The 19,267-nt window shown below is 44.4% G+C and overlaps 1 protein-coding gene across 1 annotated transcript in view; it reads right to left on the bottom strand.

Annotated features, from left to right (window-relative positions):
- The window catches only part of Csgalnact1 (chondroitin sulfate N-acetylgalactosaminyltransferase 1), an 89,257-nt gene extending 72,862 nt beyond the window's left edge, over positions 1-16,395 (bottom strand). Inside the window, exon 1 of the mRNA XM_051169520.1 lies at positions 15,455-16,395. Coding sequence (XP_051025477.1) covers positions 15,455-16,082 — 628 coding nt within the window. The 5' untranslated portion in view covers positions 16,083-16,395. The remainder of the gene's footprint in view (positions 1-15,454) is intronic.
- Positions 16,396-19,267: the final 2,872 nt, after the last annotated feature.

Genomic DNA, 19,267 nt, shown 5'->3' on the forward strand with positions numbered 1-19,267 from the left:
ATTTACTACATTAAAACCCAAAGACTAAGAGCCTGGCTCAAGATAGGGAGGAGCAACAAACAAACACAAAGCAAAACAAAAAACCTACAATGTTAAGAAAGAAAAACATGACTTGTCTTGATTGTCAATTTGGTGAGATTAGGAAGCATCTAGGAAAAGCACTTCTGCATGTATCTCTGTGGACCTCATACCAGCTCTGGTTGTGGGTGGCACCATCCCATAGAACGGGCCCCAGGTAGTAAAAAAGGGGAAATGGAGAAAGCCTTCATTAGCATGGGCGCTTTCTCGCTTTGCTTCTAATCTTCCATGAAGTGCTTTGCTCCACCGTACCTTCCTATCATGATGGGCTGAGCCTCTGAAAGACTGAGTGAAACAAATCCATCTTCTTGTTGTCATTGAAACCCCAAAATCTGACTGCACAGAAAATGGCGGCATTCTTTGGACCCATGCCATAGCTCATAGAAATTCAGGTTTTGCTCAAAGTAAATCTCACATTAGTGGTCTTCCAGATTTGAGGCTGTGACCACAGCAAAACTCATGAGTAAAATCAATGCAATGCATTTCTTATAAACGAGTCAACTGTGCATAATGGTAGGGACCAGGTTGTGAGGTGTGACACAGGATGATTGATTTGTAGCACAATGCAGGCCGATACAGTAATTAATGGGCTTTAAACTACTGTTCTAAAAGGGCGTTTCACACTTCTGTCTCCATGCACAATTTAATGAGGTAGAAGTATTTCTTATGATTAAAAAGAGCCAGACTAACTTTAAATGCAAGAATTTGAGAAAGAAATACGTAATGGAGACCTCAAAGAACAAACAGCTGGCTAGAAGCTGGAAATTTTAACATGGTGGAGTAGATAGCCAACCACGGAAAGGAAAGATCAAAATGATGAAGGTCCGGTGTGGCCAGCAGGGCAGTGAAGCCCCTTGAGAGGTTTTATGTTTTCCTTTTATTTCTTGGAGAAACATTCACTTTTCCATGCTCTCTGGCCCATATGCCCATTGACTAGTCACAGAAACTACCCAACAGAATCTCCACATCTCACACCACGTGACCTGCTGCAGGAGACGTAGTCACGTGCGAGGGGCGAGGAAGTCCTGAGCCCTTGTAGCTTTCTTAGGAAAGGAGCCTTACTTGAGTGGAAAAGTGTATCATATGTTCTCTCCCGTGGGGAAGGAAGACGTAAAAGAGTCTTTCTCTTGGGGTGAGATCAGAGAATACCCCCAAATCCAATGGGCCATTGTATCTGCCTGAGATTGAGATTTATTCTAACAGAAGCAAAGATCCTAGTCCACAGCTCCCCACTCCCCAGTACGATCCAAGCTAATGAGCCTCAAGAAGCTAGGCACGGCGGAAGAGCACTGGGACATCGTCACAGGAGAAAAATAGAAGAAATTTGCTAAGATACAGAGCACATGAGAGACCTAAATTACAGGGCCCCAAAAACAGTAGCCAGTTCAAACAACTCTCGCCCTAAACATAAGCATAAAGCCGTATCATCATGGTATCTAAAGACCCTGTTCCACTAAGAGTAACCATAGCAACAGCAAACCTCTAACCCACCCATATCCTGACTACAGAGGGTCTGTTTCAGAACTTATGACGGTTCATTGTACCCTCCCTTGCCTTACCAGAGGAGGGAGCCCGTACAGCTGTTTTGTTTTCTACTTTCAGCAAGGTACTCAAGAAATTACATGAAACTTTCAATTTTATTAGAAAATAGGTGATTTCATGCAACATTAGGTTAATGTAAGTCTTTTGAGCATGTGTAAGGCAAGCTAGAATGAGCTCTGACTTTAGCGAATTGGATGCATTTTTCAACCTATAATTAATTCAATGTATGAAGATGGATTTATTAGATATAACCATTGCCTGTGTTGAGGTCCATCAGTAGATGACATTACTACTGACCCTCCAACACGCATACTTACACTAAAGGCTCGTGAGGAGAAAACTCATTTTCAGATGTAAACAGTTACCTCAGCCTCTACTACATATACATGGTATCTGGTTTTGGGCAAAAGGGGGGGATATCAGAAATATGATGGACAAACTCAACTCTCTACAAAGAACTGACCCTCAGAACTACACCTGGGTGTGCCACAGACAGTGGAACAATGTACCAATGAGTTTGAAAGACCAGGATTGAACAGTTAAAAGCTCCAGCTGGGTTCTCTTCCTCTCTCTCCCTATCTCTCTGTCTTTCTGTTTCTTTCTGGGGTACCCCTCCCCCTTCCCTTCTCTCCCTGTGCTCATGCAATAAAATCTCTATTTTTTTTTTAAAGCTCCAGCTGGAAAAGTGGACCAGTACATCTTCACCAAACATTTCTGCTGTGAGATAGAGATGACAAGAGTAAAATGGAAATTCATCAACACAGTAAGCAATGCGCTCACTGGTTCACTTCTTCATCAAGGAGGTAGAGTCAACACAAAAGACTCGAACTGAAACCTAGAGAAAAGAGGAAACAGAAATAGGGCAGCCAAGAACAGTCAAGCAGTGTCACATATCTGCAGCCAAGATTCCAGAGGAGAGGAGACAAATAAAGAAATATTTGAAAAAGTATTGGTACAGAATTCCCCCAAAATGCATGCCAGTAGTCGAGTGCAGATTGAAGAAGTTCAGAGATTACCTAGTGTGAAAGTATGAAAACAAAACAAAACGAAGCTTTAATTTAATGAACAGTATTGCACAGTAGCTCCCCGTTGACCATGAGTTCTAAGAGCGCCAAAAGAAACATAGAACCCTTTATACAACTGAATTTGCCCTACATATACATTTACAATAAAACTTAATATTTAAATCAGGCACAGTAAGATAATAAAACAGACAATTATAATAGCATACTATAACAAAAATATATTTAAAAGTGCTGAATCTCCCCAACCCTGGAAATTTTCTATCTAATATTTTCAGTTGGTGCTTAAGTTAAACTACTTGAAAGTACAGGACTCAAGCTCTCAGGCAAGGCAGGGTCACTGTATAGAGGCTACGTTTCCAGTTTGGCTGATTGTGCCATTTTGCAGTTCTGCTATACCTCTAAAATTATGTCAAACACCTGTCAGAATGGCCAAGATCAAAAACTCAAGTGACATCACATGCTGGCTAGGATGTGGAGAAAGGGCAACGTTCCTCCATTGCTGGTGGGAGTGCAAACTTGTACAGCCACTTTGGAAATCAACCTGGTGCTTTCTCAGAAAATTGGGAATAGTGCTACCTCAAGACTCAGCTATGCCACTCCTGGGCACATACTCGAAAGATGTTCCACCATACAACAAGGACATTTGCTCAACTATGTTCATAGCAGCTTTATTTCTAATAGCCAGAATCTGAAAACAACCTAGATGTCCCTCAACTGAAAAATGGATAAAAAAAAAAAACAAACTGTGGTACATTTACACAATGGAATACTATTCAGCTATTAAAAACAAGGAAATGTTGAAATTTTCAGGCAAATGGATGGAACTAGAAAAGATCATCCTGAGTGAGGTAACCCAGACTCAGAAGGACATGCATGGTATATACTCACTCATAAGCGGATATAAGCTACATAATACAGGACAGCTACACTACAATCCACAGACCTAAAGAAACTAAATAACAAGGAGGACCCTAGGGAGGATGCTTAATGGTCATCTGGAAGCGCAACTAGATCAGACACTAGAAGTATTTGAAGAGAGAGAGCAGGACAGGAGCCTACCATAGAGGAGACTCCATCTAGCAAGGGACTGAAGCAGACGCTGAGACTCACAGCCAAACTTTGAGGCAGAGCACAAGGTGACTTAGGGAAGACTTGGGTGATAGAAGGGCCTGGAAGGGACAGGAGCCCCACAAGGAGAACAATGGAGCCAACAAATCTGGGCCCAGGGGAACCTACAGAGACTGATGCACCAACCAAGGACCATTCATGGAGAGGACCTAGACCCCCTGCTCAGATGTTGTCAGTAGGCCGCACAGTCCCTATGTGAGCCCCAGAGTAGGGCCTGCTTCTGACAGGGACCCTGTTGCCCACTCATTGATCACTTTCCCCCCTGGTGGGGTGGCCATACCAGGCCACAGAGGAAGAGGATGCAGGCAGCCCTGATGAGATTTGATAGGCTGGGGTCAGATAGTAGGAGGGCAGCTCTGCCCCGCCCCCTCCAGAGGACTAGGTGAAGGCAGGAAGGGGAGAAGAGGAAGGAAATATGGGACCAGGAGGAATGAGGGAGGGACTACAGTTGGGATGTACAGTGAATAAATTAAAATTTTTAAATGTAATAAAAAAATTAATTCATAAAAGGTACTGAATAAAAAAACATCGGTTTCTTGATCCCTCTCTGCACCCCCACCCCACTAAGTGCTTGCTGTTTCTTGGTGGCACAACTTTGACATGCTTTCTCCCGAGTTCTTACCATGAAAGATGAGTATGTGGGCTTCTCACGTGGAATGCCTATGTATGCTTGTTTTCCAGTCATCCTCAGATTAGAGGTATATACTTTGGGTCAATTAGTATTTAGTTTTTACATAATTGTGACTATATGAATATTGAGCTTTGTAGCATAGAAATGTATGTGTTTGTATATTCTTGTGTATATGGGTACATGTGTGTGGATGGATGACACATGTGTGGAGGTCAGAAGACAAACGTCAGGTGTTGTTTCTTTGGCATCTTCCACCTTCTGTTTGAGATAAAGTCTTTCACTGGCCTGGAACTTTATAAAATGGTCATCGAATGGTCATGACCATTAAGCTCCAAGGACCCACCTGTCCCCGCCTCCCAACTTGCTGTTGCTAGGATTATAGCCACACACCGTGGTGTCAGCTTTTTATTTGGGTGCAGGGGATTTGAACTCAGGTCCTCATGCTTTCGAAGGAAGTTCCTGCCCACTGAGCCATCTTTGCAGCCCCACAGATTGTTGTGATCTCAGTTTTCCTAAGGTTTCTTTCCCCCTGACTTTTGGTTTTGTGTAGCCTGGTGTCACATTCCTCTCCCTGGACCCCTGGCCTGGGAGCAGAGCTCATAAAAGGTGCCTTAATTGTTAGATTCTGTATCAAGAAAGAATTAGCAAAGCTTATGACAGACAAAGAAACCCATTTACTAAGAATGCTACAATGTTACTTTTCCACACCCTGTATCCTGCCCCTCAGTATTTAAGTTGGTGTTCTGGGATTTGTAGTCCAAGCTGGAATCCTATTTGTACTGGTTCCAATCATGGAAAGCATCTTCCCATCCAAGTTGCTGACTTTACGGTAAAGCTGTAAGGGCAGAGCAGACTGGCACTGCGGGCACTGCTTACAACCTCCTATTTTATATAAGTACATTTTCTGAAGAGTTTCATGCAATTTCTTTTATAACGACTGTGTGATACAAACAGGATATAAGAGGTCAAGACTGACTGAGACACGGAGGAGCACACCTCCTCAAGCCTACTGCATAAAAGGAACCGTGAAAAGACCAGGCGACAGGGCTCCTCCACTCCCCAGCAACAGCACTTGGGAGGGCACATTTTTCAAAGCCTCCCTTAATACAGAGTTTGCAATCGCTGAACAGAGAAATCAAGTTTTTCAATTACTGTTTCTAAACACTGTCAGTAAATGTCAGCTGCCAGTTAAATGTGAACAAAAGACTGATGAACTAGCTAGAGAAATTTGAGCAATGACCTCACACCCAAGATGATACTTTGGGAAGAATGAGGAAAAACTTGGAGCTAGAAGACTCAGAAAACATTTCAGAAAGGAAACTGCCGTATACTGTTGGGTAGACAGAGGGCCAGCGCTTCCTTGGTGAGGCACACTGCAGAGCAGGAAGGTCAAGATGGGCACATCTGGATGAGCACCAGAAGGTAGAGAAAGAGGGGAGGGGCACAGGAAGGAAAGCTGCGAAGGGAGGGTGGGCAAAAGCCTCCAGGGATGTCTGTGTTGGAAATCTACCTCAAATGCAAAGCAGATGCATAGTAGGTTTCAGAGAGCATGGCAGCAAGGGAATGCTTGACTCTGCCCTTAAGGAACTGACTGGCACCCAGCTCTTGAGTAGACACTTGTGTGACGTTCTGATCCAGTATCTTCTCCACTTCCTTTCCCCATAGCTCTGCGATCACCTTAAGAGGGTGTCAAGGCAGTTCAAACAAAGCCTTTTATATCAAAGGCTCCTACGAACTTTCTGTGGTTTAACTATCGCCTCTAAGACATACTGTAATCTGTCGCTGTAGCAGTATTAGGGGGTGTCTTAGGGTTTCCGTTTCTTCAACAAAGAAAGTTGGACCAAACTAGGACCACGCATGGAGAGGACCAAGGACCTCGCTCTCAGATGTAGCCTCTAGGCAGCCCAGCATTCATATGGGTCCCCAAGTAGGGGGAGCAGGGGCTGTCCCTGCCATGGACTCTGTTGCCTGTATTTTGATCACTCCCCATAGATGAAGAGGATGCAGGCTGACCTGATAAGACTTGATAGGCTGGAGTGAGTTTGTAGGGGAAAAGGGCTCCCCCTCTCTGAGGACTAGGGAGTGTAATAGGCGGGTAGGGAGGGTAAGGAGGGTGGGACCATGAAGAAAAGAGGGAGGGGGCTGCGATTGGGATATAAAATGAGTAAGTTTTTTTTTAAGTAAGTTGGGGAGGAAAGGGTTTATTCAGCTTATACTTGCACATTGCTGTTTATCACTGAAGGAAGTTAGGGACAGGAACTCACACAGGGCAGGATCCTGGAGGCAGGACCTGGTGCAGAGGCCATGGAGGGGTGCTGCTTACTAGCTTGCTTCCCATGGCTTGCTCAGCCTGCTTTCTTATATAGGACCTAGGACTATCAGCCCAGAGATGGCACCTCACACCAGGGGCTGGACTCTCCTCTGTTTATTACTAACTGAGAAAAGCCTTACAGCTGGATCTCAGGAGGCATTTCCTCAACTGAGGCTTCTTCCTCTCTGATAACTCCGCCTTGTGCCAAGTTGACACAAAACCAGCCAGTACATGGGATGACATGCACAAGAGACAATTAGGCTAAGAATGATTCAAAGTCCTGCCTTTGAGTGTATTTCTGATAAAATGAGTTTGGCTAGATTTTCCTTCAACTTGGACTTCCCAGTCTCCAGTCATGTGATGAATTTCTACTGCTTCTAACTCACCCAGTCTGTGGTATATTGTTATAGCCATGGAAAACACATTAGGGTTTTCCCCTAATGTTATCCCCGTATGTGGGAGGCAGAATCAGTGAGATGAGGGGTTCGAGGTCATCCTCGTCTGTATTGTGAGTTTGCGGCTAGCCTGGGCTACATGAAACCTTGTCTCACACAAAACAAAACAACACAAAGCTAATGACTTTGTCTTCAGCATAACTCTTTTATATGTCTCTTTCTGTTGCATTCCCAACATGCATGTTTTCCCCTCGCTTTTGAACAAAACTGCTTCTCAAGGAAGTTTATAAAAGTGAGGAGTATGAGGCCCCTCCCCAGTATGTTTTCAGGTCCTGCACCTGCTTTAAGACAAACCGCCTGGCATCATTTCAGGGCTGTAATAGAGTATATTTAGCCAGCCACCTTCTGAGCAGCGCAGCGGCAGCGCAATTCTCAGGCTCTGGAACGGCGATGCTGTTCACCAGCTGTGCAACCTTAGGGTTTTCAACCTCTTCCAATTTCAGATTCCCCCTGAACTAATGGAGATAATGAGAGCCTCGAATCACAGGGAAAGACTAATTTACATGAGATTACACTTCAGAGAATGTCAAAATGTGTTCAAATACACAACCAGCTGGAATAAACCGTAGCAACCACCATCATGGGTTACAGGTGTCCTCAGGATGCTGTGGTTGCAGAAATTGTGAGGAGGGGGCTATGTGAGGCTCAAGGGCCTACGTAGGACCTTCTAGCTGCAGCACACTTCCGGATCCAGAACATCCTATGCTCCAACTTCAGGCTCATGGCACTACAATCCAGTGACTATCAGGGCCTACGTGCTGGCGAAGATGGTTTCCCTTCTAAACATGATCGCCTGAACCCCCACATTAAGTCCGTCTGTCTTCCAGAAGTCTGGCATTCCATTCTCTGCTCCCTTTAGGTTCCAATCTCATACTCCACCACTTTCAACCTCTTCCTTGACAACTCAGCTTCCATCAGCGACCGGTTCTAAAGCCCAGAGCACCAAGGTTCAGTTCCCTCCACTCAAGTCTCCCTCATTCAGACCTTCATCTCTTTGCAGAAACAGCCTGTGGGATCTTTAAGTCCGACAGCTGGCTCTCTCTCCTTTATTAGCCCTCAAACAGCTGGGGCATTCTGCACACAGAACAGACATTCTACACCCGCATGCTGATTGAAGTCTGAGGGAGCGAGCCCTCCTATTCCCTAACTGGAGAATCTAGAGGCTACACTCTAACTAACTCCTTTGCCAGAAGCAACACTTTCCATCCAGCATGGTTAAGAAGGTTGACGTCTGGGCAGCAGGCCTGGCACACTCCCGGCTACACACACATATGGCGATGCCTTTTGCCTGCTCTTCTTACCCTCATGGCTCATACGTCCTTCCAACCTTGCTCTGTCCCAGCTCCCCTTTGCTCCATGGAATCCTCCTGTCTAACCTGGTCCTTCTATAATATCACAAGTTCCCTCTTCCTCCCTCCCTGCCTCCATCCTACATCCCTTCCTCTCTTCTCTTCTCCTTCCTCTCTTTCCCATCCTCCCTCTCTCTTTTCTCCCCCTTTCTTTCTTCCTCCCTCTGTATCTTCTTCCTTCTTCATGGCTTTCCTCCCTCTACCTCTCTCTTCTCTTCTTCTTTCTTCTTTTTTTCATTTTTTTCTTCTTAGTGCTGGGGCTAGAACCTTATATGTACACATGTTAAGGAAGGGCTTCTCCACTGAGCCACACCCTAGACCCTCTCACAACAAATTAAGGTACATCAAGAAGAAGAGTGAAAGCTCACTTTTAAAAGCTCACTGGGAACTAATTTACCTCAAATAAGGATAATAACATTGCAAATCACAAGCCAGGCTATGGTAGTGCACACTTTTAATCCCAACACTTGAGAGGCAGAGGCAGGTGAACTGCTGTGAGTTCGAGGCCAGCCTGGTCTACATAGTGAGTCCAGGATAGCCAAGGCTACACAGAGAAACTCTGTCTCAGAAAAAGAAAAGGAAAAAGAAAAAAATAGCAAATCACAAAAGCACAATAGGAAAACCAGTTTCCAAGTTTTGTAACAAAATACACAACTCTCATGAGTTCCATGGTTTCCAGTCCCTTGAAGGTCAAGGGAGCTGACCTTATGAAAAGGTATCAGAACTGTATAACTAATTATCTGACAACAATGCTCTTTTTTCACTCTCCCTTCCCACCCTCCCAATGTGAGTCATAGGTAGGATGAGCCATGTCATTGCTACGCTCATAGCAAAATGAAAATGTAGGACATCAAACTATTGCGCAAAAGCAGTGTGCTCTTCTATCATGAGGCCTCCTAGCTAGAGGGTCCGGATGGAGTGCCTGGAAGATGGCTTCCTGCCCACTGGGAAGGAAACCGAAGCTACTTTCCTTCTTCACATCATCCCATGAGGAACTCATCCCACCATGTGTAGCTCTGAGCATTTGCCTGCATTTAAGCCTCTTATCTCTCAGTCCAGAATGTGTATCATTTATCCCTTCTTGTAGACAACTAAAGCATCAGCAAACAAATGAGATTTGAGAGCAGGGTAGAGAGAGCAGCCTGACAGCTCACAGGCCTGCTCATAACTCTTCCAGTAGAAGCAACAGCAAGAGTTCTAATTCTTCAATTTTCTGTAGACACTGCCTTAGGACCCTAGGGTTGACTCAAGAGCTGGCATACTTTGCTCTTGTGTTTACCACAATCCTCCCACCTACCACAATACCCTAAAAATAACTCAAGGGTCACCCAGGGTACAGAATCCCATCTATTCCCTGTTTCTGCACCTGGAGCCTCAGGTACACAACAATTCATTAGGATGTAGCTTTTCTTGGCTGATGGCTTTGTGCCCTGTGTATTCAGATGCTGATTTCGATGGCCAGAGTTCTGGTTGCAGTCCAGATGCGGGCACTGTCATTTCTATGAAGAATCTCCTATTTTAATGTTATGTAAAAGTTGCTCTCCATCATCTCTGATTGGTGAAGAAAAAGCTGAACAGCAAGAAGATGGGCAGAAGAGTTCAGGTGGGACTTAAGATCCCAGTGAAGGAGTGGAAGAGAGAAATGAAGAGGGTGGAGGAGAAGGTCTCCACGAGGAGGTGGCCATGAGGAAAAGGTAGCCATGAGGAGGAATTCACCATGAGGGAGTCACCATGAGGACACAGATGGAGCAGGAGCATCCAGGGTGAGATTAGATGGCAGGTAATGGGGCAATGGCTGGGAAACAGTCCAGACCAGTGTAGTCTGGTTAGGATAGTATCTGCCCACCTATAGTGCTTACAAGGTTATTAATAAATGTAATGGGGCTCTATGTCATTATTTGGGAGCTAAATTGGGCATAGAAAAAAACCCATACATTAATTTTACATATTTTACTATTTATATTTCATCACCAAGTGGCTGACAAGAGGCAAGTCATTGACATGAGCGCGAAGAGAGTCTAGTTCCTGCCAAGTGCCATCCGTGACACATTTGCTTATCAGCGGATCGCTGCAATCCAGACCTAGAGTCACACTGGATTTGGCAAGGCAAGCTTTAACAGAATGATCACAGTATCCCCCCTTATAAGTCACATGGTGACAAATAATCAGTGGACCTCCAAAACTCAAAACCTCCCCCCCAAAGTCCTGATTATAGTGTACAGGCCAAGACTGACTGAACAATATGCTACAAAGTTTTATAGCAACCTCCAAATTGCCTGGTTTTAAACTACATCTCACTGTAGTCTTTCTCATAGTCTGCTTCAGGATAATTTAAAGGACAGAAAAGTAATTCCTTACAGTGTTAAACTTTAGTGAGTGCAAGATGATGTGACTGCAGGTTCATTGTCTGTGGAGCCCCGCATACTCTGTATGTGTGTGGGTGTCCCCACGTGGTGAAGGTAGAAGGGCAGCTTCTGAAAGTTTCAAGAAGCCTCTTCTGTAAAGGCCTAAATCACACTCATGCGGCATTAACCCTTCAGTGCCCAAGTCATCAAGATTGTCACATTTTCGACACCTGACGTTTTGGAGGAGCACATTCAAGACACTGCAACCCCAAAACCTTTCCAAGAGATCAGAGCTTGCTCCATCACACTCCAAAATTGAGTCGTCAGTTGGCATTTGAAATCTCTTGCCGTGCCTCTCAGCCCGCAGTAAATGCAGGAGGGAGAACATCACAGGCTAGTGACTGACAGCTCTATTGGGACAATAGACACTAAAAGTACATGTAGGGATCCCTCTGTCAGATGCCTGGACTGGATAAACTGCTCTGTGGGATGACGCACCACTTCGACTCCCTACTCTCTTAAGGGAACATAAAATCAAAGATGGATGGCAGTGACACGCCAGCACGTATCTCCCTCTGAAGGATTAAGGAATAAAACGTAAAGAAAAACAAAAAAATGAGGAGGTGAATAGTTAGACATCCTGAGGCAGGGGCTTGATTTCAGCTTGTTGTCTCACTTTTGTACCCAAATGGCTGCACAAAATTCATGCTATTAAATGAGAATCCAACTCAGACCTCAGCACCTACGAGACATCCTGAACAGAGAAAGAACTATCGTCGCCCTTGGGCTCTAGAAACCCTATAGGTAATAAATCATATGGGCATAAATGTGGCATTTTCCTTTTGTAACTGCTGCAGAAATACACAATTGTCACCGCCACCCCAAATGCCATAGTTGTTTGTTGTCACTTTCTCCTTCTGTAGGGTAGGTGGCTTGCCTTTGGTCACCCAGTGGATGGTGGAGCACTCTATCACCTGGGGTCTAGGAAGGGCCTTGGCAGACATGCACAGCAAGGTTCTTGTTGATGGGGGAGCAAGCCAATTCTCAAGGCACTTAAGGGTCTTATTGTAAGTCACACAATGCCCCCATGCTCCTGTCACCTGCTTCCCAGCTCTAAGTTTTACATGCCTGTTACCTGGAAGCACCCCATCCCATAAGGTCTTATTGCTTCTTTGGAAAAGTTGTGGTTTGAATGCGAAAGGTCCCCACATAGCCTCATAGTCCTCAGTGGGTGGTGCTGTCTTTGGAAGGTTGTGGAACCTTTAGGAGGGAGAGTCTGGCTGGAAGATGTGGGTACTTGGGAGTGCACCCTTGGGTGCTGCTGTCCCCGCTGACTCCTGTATGCACCCTGGCTCTTGCTCCCCCACACTGAGGTAAGGGCTGCCCACCTGCTCTGCAGATCTACCTCCTTCTGTGCTTTACCCGCCACAGTGGACTATATTTCCTACAACTTGCAAGCCCAAATGAACCCTTCAGCTGCTTCTTATTATGTATTGGTCATAGCAATATGAGAAGAATCTAGAACATGCGCAAGCAACCTCATCCTTACCGTGCTGGTCCAGTGGCAGGCAGATTTGCTGACTTCATTTCGAATTCTCTGAGCACACAGAACATTCCTGTTTAACTTAATTTCCCAAGGACTTCTGCTAAATGACTCCAACTTTGGACTACTGAAGTCTCCTACATCAGACAAAGTCATTTTCTCTGCAGTTATGTTTAGAAATGCAAATAAGTTGTCTAAAATACATCACTCCTAGCCGAGTCCTTATTACGGCTCAAACTCATTATAGAAAACAGATCTCAAATCGACATTTTCCATTGCCTTCTTCCACTGTGAATAGGTGTAGATGGAAGGAAAGTGAGCCAAGACTGAGAAGATGAAGTATAATTCAGCCCACCCACTTCTCTGCAACAAGAACCACAGTGGGCACCTCCAGCTCAGCAGCCTTCCCGCTGACTCCTGTAATCACAGGACTCTCACTCAGTTCTAGGACAACACTGTTTTCCAATTTCCACCTTGGATTGAACTTAAACTCCACTCCCTGCATCTTCTTCTGACTCGTAGACTTCCCAAATGCCTCCCCTCCCATGACCATACAAGATGGCCTCCATGATGCTTCTCTGTGGATAACGATTTACAAATCAAATAACCTGTGCTGTCAATAACTACATTTCACACAAGTATATGTAAAACGTTATGTTTTCATTTATACAGAACATAAAAATAATTGTCCAGACTACACGTGAGTCAGTCTCCCTAAGACTATCAGCTGTGTCTTATGCACGGAGCCAGTAGCGGGCAGCTAGAGTGAGAGTGTCTCTGACAGTCAGCCGGATCTCAGGGAAAAGCGACCCAGGTTGGTGTCACTGCTGATTGAGAGAAAAACTGGCCTTACCCATCCAGAATCCAGATAAAGAAAAGCAGATGGAGATTTCAAAAATGAAGGCAAATTGGAAATCAAAAGGGCAAACTTTCCTAGCTGCAGGCATTGATTTGTAATCAAGTTCTTTTCACGTTGCTTCGTATGTGGGCAGAAATCTATAGCACACTCAGGGGAGCGCGGCAGAGCAGTGGTTTCTTTAAAATGAGGTCTAATGATATTCCCCTGAGGGTCAGCTAGTAAAATAATATATGTAGAAGCACCTCATAAACTATAAAGAACCAGCAAATGTGGTGTTGCCTTATCCTACCCTGAACTCTCACTAAAAGCTTCTCATGTGATCGTTATTACACTAGCCAGGAGGCAGGAGGTGTGATGTATTTTTTTTTTTTTTTTTTTTTTTGTCTCTCAGATACATGAATTAAAATAAATCCTCTCAGCAAAAGATTCATCTTGTAAATGATTTCTTTACCTCGATCTAGGGATGTGAAAAATGATTCTATATTAAAAATCCGTGAATTTATGGCTCAGATTTAAAGCAAAAATAAAAAATAAAAAAATTACAGGATAGCCAAGTGCCTAAAGAGAGCAGAAGAAGTAGTAAATTGTGTGTGTGTGAGAGAGAGAGAGAGAGAGAGAGAGAGAGACAGACAGACAGACAGAGAGAGAGAGACAGAGAGAGAGAGAGAGAGAGAGAGAGAGAGAGAGAGAGAGAGAGAGAACACACATGGACGCTTGGATACACACATTCACATGTGCACATGTATGCGCAGGTGTGTATGCATGTAGACGCCAAGACCTATCATTGGCCTGGGACTTGCCAAGTGGTCTAGCCTACCTGCTAGTGAGCACTGGTCACGTGCCTGCCTCCACCCCTGAGAGCTGGGATGACAAGTGTGCAGCAGTAGCACACCTGGCTTTGTGAGTGTGGTGGGGTGGTGGTAGAGTCTGGGGAAATTGGACTCAGGTCCTTACTTTTCCAGTGCAAACACTTGGACACTTGAGCTGTCACCCCAGTCTGAGAGAATTTTTGACTGAAGAGAAACTGTCTTTCCTGAGGGCAATGACATGGTTTCCTGACAGAAAATATAACAGGCAAATTACCTAAGGTAAAAAAGATGTAGCTACTACCGTTCTTGCTCTGTTGAAGAAGATTTTATCCAGAGGTTGAGCAATGGAACTAGATGCCCTTAAAGGCTTCTTCCAAATTGGTAGATGGCTTTTGCGCCAGGAATAATGCATCAGTTAATAAGAAGATACCAACAAGCCCTCTAAGAAAATCAGTAAGGAGAGCATCTCCTAAGGAATCAAACACAAACGTAATCAGTACAAGAATGGCTCCGAGTCCACGAAAAAGTGAACCGCTTCTCTCAATCCCATCAGCGCTGACATCTCTACAGCATGACACTGCACTCAAGGACCTGCACCCAAGGCTTGAACTTCTTGGGTTCAAATCCTGGCTCTGTCATTTGTGATCTGCACCTCCATTTCCCCCTTAACTAATAAGTACTTCCTTTTCCTTGTTTCTTAATGGGGTCCTCTTGAACACAAAAGGGCAGCATGCTTTCCACAGGGCCTGGTACATGTAAATGCCTTTTTTGTTTTTCAGTGCATTCTTTAGGTCTCATAATCCAACCCAATTTGTAAAAGTGTCTAGAATAAAGGATACAGTGAAATCACTCATACATTCTATTTGGGTTTCAGAGTTTTGTATGTATATTTTGTCTTAACTCTTTTCTTTTGTGGGGTTGGGTGGGTGTATATGATAAGGTGCACACGTGAGTTTGCACATGGGGACCAGAGGTTGGCAATGGGTATTTTCCTCAATTGCTCTCCACTTGATATTTTTCATACAAGGAAGGGCCTTTTACTAAAACTATAAACCGCCCTTCAGGGTCCTGGCGAATTGGAGCATCAGGTCTTCATGCCTTCCAGGCAAGCACTTTACCAACCAAACCATGAAGTTCTGCCTTCTTCTAACTTGGAGCAACTAAACTGCATTTCAGGCAGTTTCCAAGACACAGTGAGAAGACGCAGGTGTTTCTGAAGAGAGCCTTTACATCACACCTTTAGTGTCTCCCTCATAAACACCTGCCACTTCAGAGCCAACTGCCGAATCTCTGTAGCAGGGACATACCCAGGCTCTGGGGTACTTCAGAAGTTTTCTCAATGCCCGCCCCGCACCCGCAAAATCTCCAAGCAAGCCAACCTTCTATGAAGTCTGCCGCCGTGTAAGGACGCTGGTGTGGGCTGCTCTCGCCAGGGCTGTTCAGACTCTCCAGGGCCGATTCTATCGCTTCCACCAACTCATCTCGCTTGTCCTTCCTCACAGGCTTCTCCTCAGGGTGGCGGGTCAGGCCGGTCTCCAGCTGGTATACCTTCTGCAGAGTGAAGCTGTCGAAAGGCACGGCAGCATACTCGGTGGCCAGCTTGACACCTGCGTGCACCTCGGCCTTGTCCACCTGCCCACGCAGAAAGGCCAGCAGATCGGCCTGGGCTTTGGGCTCAAGGTCCCAGCCCGAGCGCAGGCCGGTGGCATCGCTGGCTTGGTCCTGCCCACTGCGGAGCTGCTCACTGCGTGCCTGCAGTTCATCCTTGAGCTGCGCAATCTGTCGCTTAAGGCTATTCACATAGTTACGATGCTGTTCCTCACGCTCCTGCAGCACCGCTTGGTAGCCATCTTTACCAGTGGGGCCGTTGGCCCGTGGTAGTCCCAGCTGCTCCTGGTCGCCTTTTGGGGTGCAGGCTAACATGTACAGGACGGAGATGGCACAGCAAAGCAGCACCAGCAGAATCACTACTCGAGAAATCCACGTCAGCAGCCCGCGGCGGACCATCCTCACTCAGGTGTGGGCCGTGCATCCAGTGTGTGCAACATCACAGGGCACCAGGACGGCCCCACACAAGGGCTTTCCTGGTTAGACCACAGTGCCTCTGAAGCCCTGTGAACTGACTTCATCCATTTCCTTCTAGAACGTGCCCTGCCTTTGGAAGTCAAGCATCACATGAGACCGCACTCCTGCTTCCAAGGGAAGATCTTCTAGGCAGAAAAAGTCAATCAAACGGAGCCTCCAAGCTCCTTCGTTTGTTCCCATCATAGCCTTCCTGATATCCCGACCATGAGAGGGAACCTGAGAAGACACAAAGGACAGGTAAGCTTAATGTTTCCATTCAGATTCGATCGTTTTCTATTCGGGACCCCTTTCACTTGAAATGTTTTCACTTGATATTAGGTGTATATAAAATAAGCGCACTGTTACAAACCATGCATTTATTTTAAAGCAATTCATTTCACTTCAACATATATTGAAGATTAAACAAAAATCTGCACATTAACGACATGCATGTGGTTGTTTGACATAATTCCGTCTTGGCTGAATATTGGGTACTGCAGGATGGACAGCTCACCTTCATCGTTTTGGAGAACTGACCAATAAGAAAAGCACTTGGCATAAGTGTGTAATGAAAAGCAGAAAAATCCTTAAAGAGGTTTCTCAGAAATAGTTGAAAATGCTGTTCTGATCCCAAGTCGAGATTTGTTTAGCCATTATTTATAAAGCTCAAGTAAAAAAAACAAAAAACAAACAAACAAAAAAAAACAACTCATGTACAAATTATTTAAACCAATCAAATCCAAGGATACACTAATTTGATGCTTACATTCTGAGGAATAACAGTAGGAAAATGCTACAAGTCTTTGCTTACTACAATCAAGACATTATGTGTCTACAAGAGGGGAAACTCTACATGTATAATAAACACCCTACAGTTCAGAACATAACTCAGGACTGAGATGTTTTGGGCATTGTATGGTGTGATGGCATGTGCAAGCCAAAGCCACAGCTGTAGTGAAATTTCCCAAGACAGCTCGAGTGAGCATTGCTAGAAACACATGCATTCACTGTGCATTTGATTTTGAAGCCATTTCAGTCATTGCATGTTCAGAAACCTTACTCTGGCTGAATTTCTCATTCAGTTACATGAAGTTGCAACCCACTGCTTGAGATGCTGAGGGCTCATTCACTACAGCAATCAGTAGCCAATTGACCCCTCCTCCAAGATTTGTGGGAAGTGTTTATGGCAGATAGTTGAGTATGAATGTTTTTGTAAATCAGAACACAAGTGTCCATCAAAGGAAACTTGAAAAGATACGTGGGAAATATTGCCAAATGCAAACGCTACTTCTTTTGAGAATTGAAACTGATTTTTTGACTTGTCTCTATTTTCTCTGTGTGTTGTAACTCTTCATAATGACACATATTTTAATGATCAGAAACCAAACTCCAATGACACTGAAATTACTGGGAGCAGACATCGCCACCAGTGCAGGGAGAGGACAGGAGGCTGGTGTGTATGCTCTCTCCAAGACAGGACCAATGGCCATCAGAAAACACTTGAAGCTTTCGCATATCCAGAAGTTCAAATAAAGCAAGTACAAAAATGCCAGTGGTGGCACCCCAATGAGAGGAGTCTGTGGCAGCCGTCCCACCAAAGCTCCAGCCATTCCTGATGGTGGCAAAGACCGCTCTACCACAGAAAGGGATGAGTTAGAAGAAGAACGGAGATGAGACAGTGTCTTGTCAGGACTCAAGAACGAGATGTGCCTGTCCAGTCTCTGTGGAGACTTCTGGTCTTGCTTGGTCACCAGTAGTTTTTAGAGTAACTGCATCCCAACACTCAGTCCTCTACCATAGACAACATCTATTGACACATCTGTTTTGATGTATTCTCCCCCTTTTTTTTTTTAAGATCATCGTAATTATCATAGCCATAAGTTAATCAATGAACCAATAAAAACAGATCAAATAAACATTTTTTGTTAAGGGATATTTTTATAAAACCTTCCTGTATGTATCTTTATATACCAAGTCTCATAAAAATCAAGGAGGACCTACATTTTACCATTTTATGAAAACAGCATCTTAAATAATTCCTGTAATGTTGAAATTAATTTAAGAGCACCTTTACCTAAGCACAGCAATCTAGATTCTGGGCCAATAACCACTTCCTTTCCTAGTGTTCTGTCCCAGTCTTGATGAGGAGTCCAGACAAATTTACACTTCCTGATCCCCTGGTGAAATTCTCTATATTCAACACATGATGACGACCCAGGAGGCTCAGTGGCTTGTCCTGAATATCTCGTGTACCTGCATTCTGAGTTCACACATGGGAGGTCCCCTCCCACTGCCCAGGAGACAAGCTTCTTACCAAGAACCCACACCATGACTACTTCTCCACTTTCTGGAAAAGTTTAACATATAGCATTTTCTCTCTGATATATTTTCTAGTATTTCTCTGGCCCAAGGAGTCTCTTAACTATAATTTAGAACAATGCATAGTTATTAGCACAAAACTAAAAGTGCATGCTTGCCCTTGGAAAGCCTTTCATGTCTGATGAAAATCTCAGGATTTGTGTAATTACTATAATTCTGTGATTAAAACCACCTTGGCTCTGATGTTCAGGCACCTTGCTGTTTTTAATGAAATCTCTCAGATGAGCTCATTATATCTGAGTATTAAATTATCAGTGAGGACACGTTATCACATTATTCTGCCATTTTAAAGACCCTTATTTTAAACACATTGTCATTACAGACAAAATAAGAAAGGAAAAAAACCCCAAAGAAACGGAACATTCAACACAATTTATTGTGTTGTGGAAACTTAAGAGAGGCAATCATGCTAACAGATTTTAATGGAATAAATGTTACATTTGCATACTGGATTGAAGTTTTGCTGGTTTAACTTAAGCTATGCATTAAGGCTGTGGTTAAGAAAATTAAAACTAGAACAGTGATGGCACATATCTTTCATCATTGGGAGGCAGAGGCAGGTGTTTGAGGCTAGTCTAGTCTACCGAGCAAGTTCCAGCACATCCGGGGCTACATAGAAAACCCTCTCTCAACCAACCAAGCAAGCAAGCAACCAAACAAACAAACAAATACAAAAGCAAACAAAAACAAAAAAGACTCGTAGAAAAATAAAACTATAAGCTCTCTCTTTCTATCCATAAGACCTTTGT

The sequence above is a fragment of the Acomys russatus genome, chromosome 27 (genome assembly GCF_903995435.1).
Source record: "Acomys russatus chromosome 27, mAcoRus1.1, whole genome shotgun sequence".
NCBI lineage: Eukaryota > Metazoa > Chordata > Mammalia > Rodentia > Muridae > Acomys > Acomys russatus.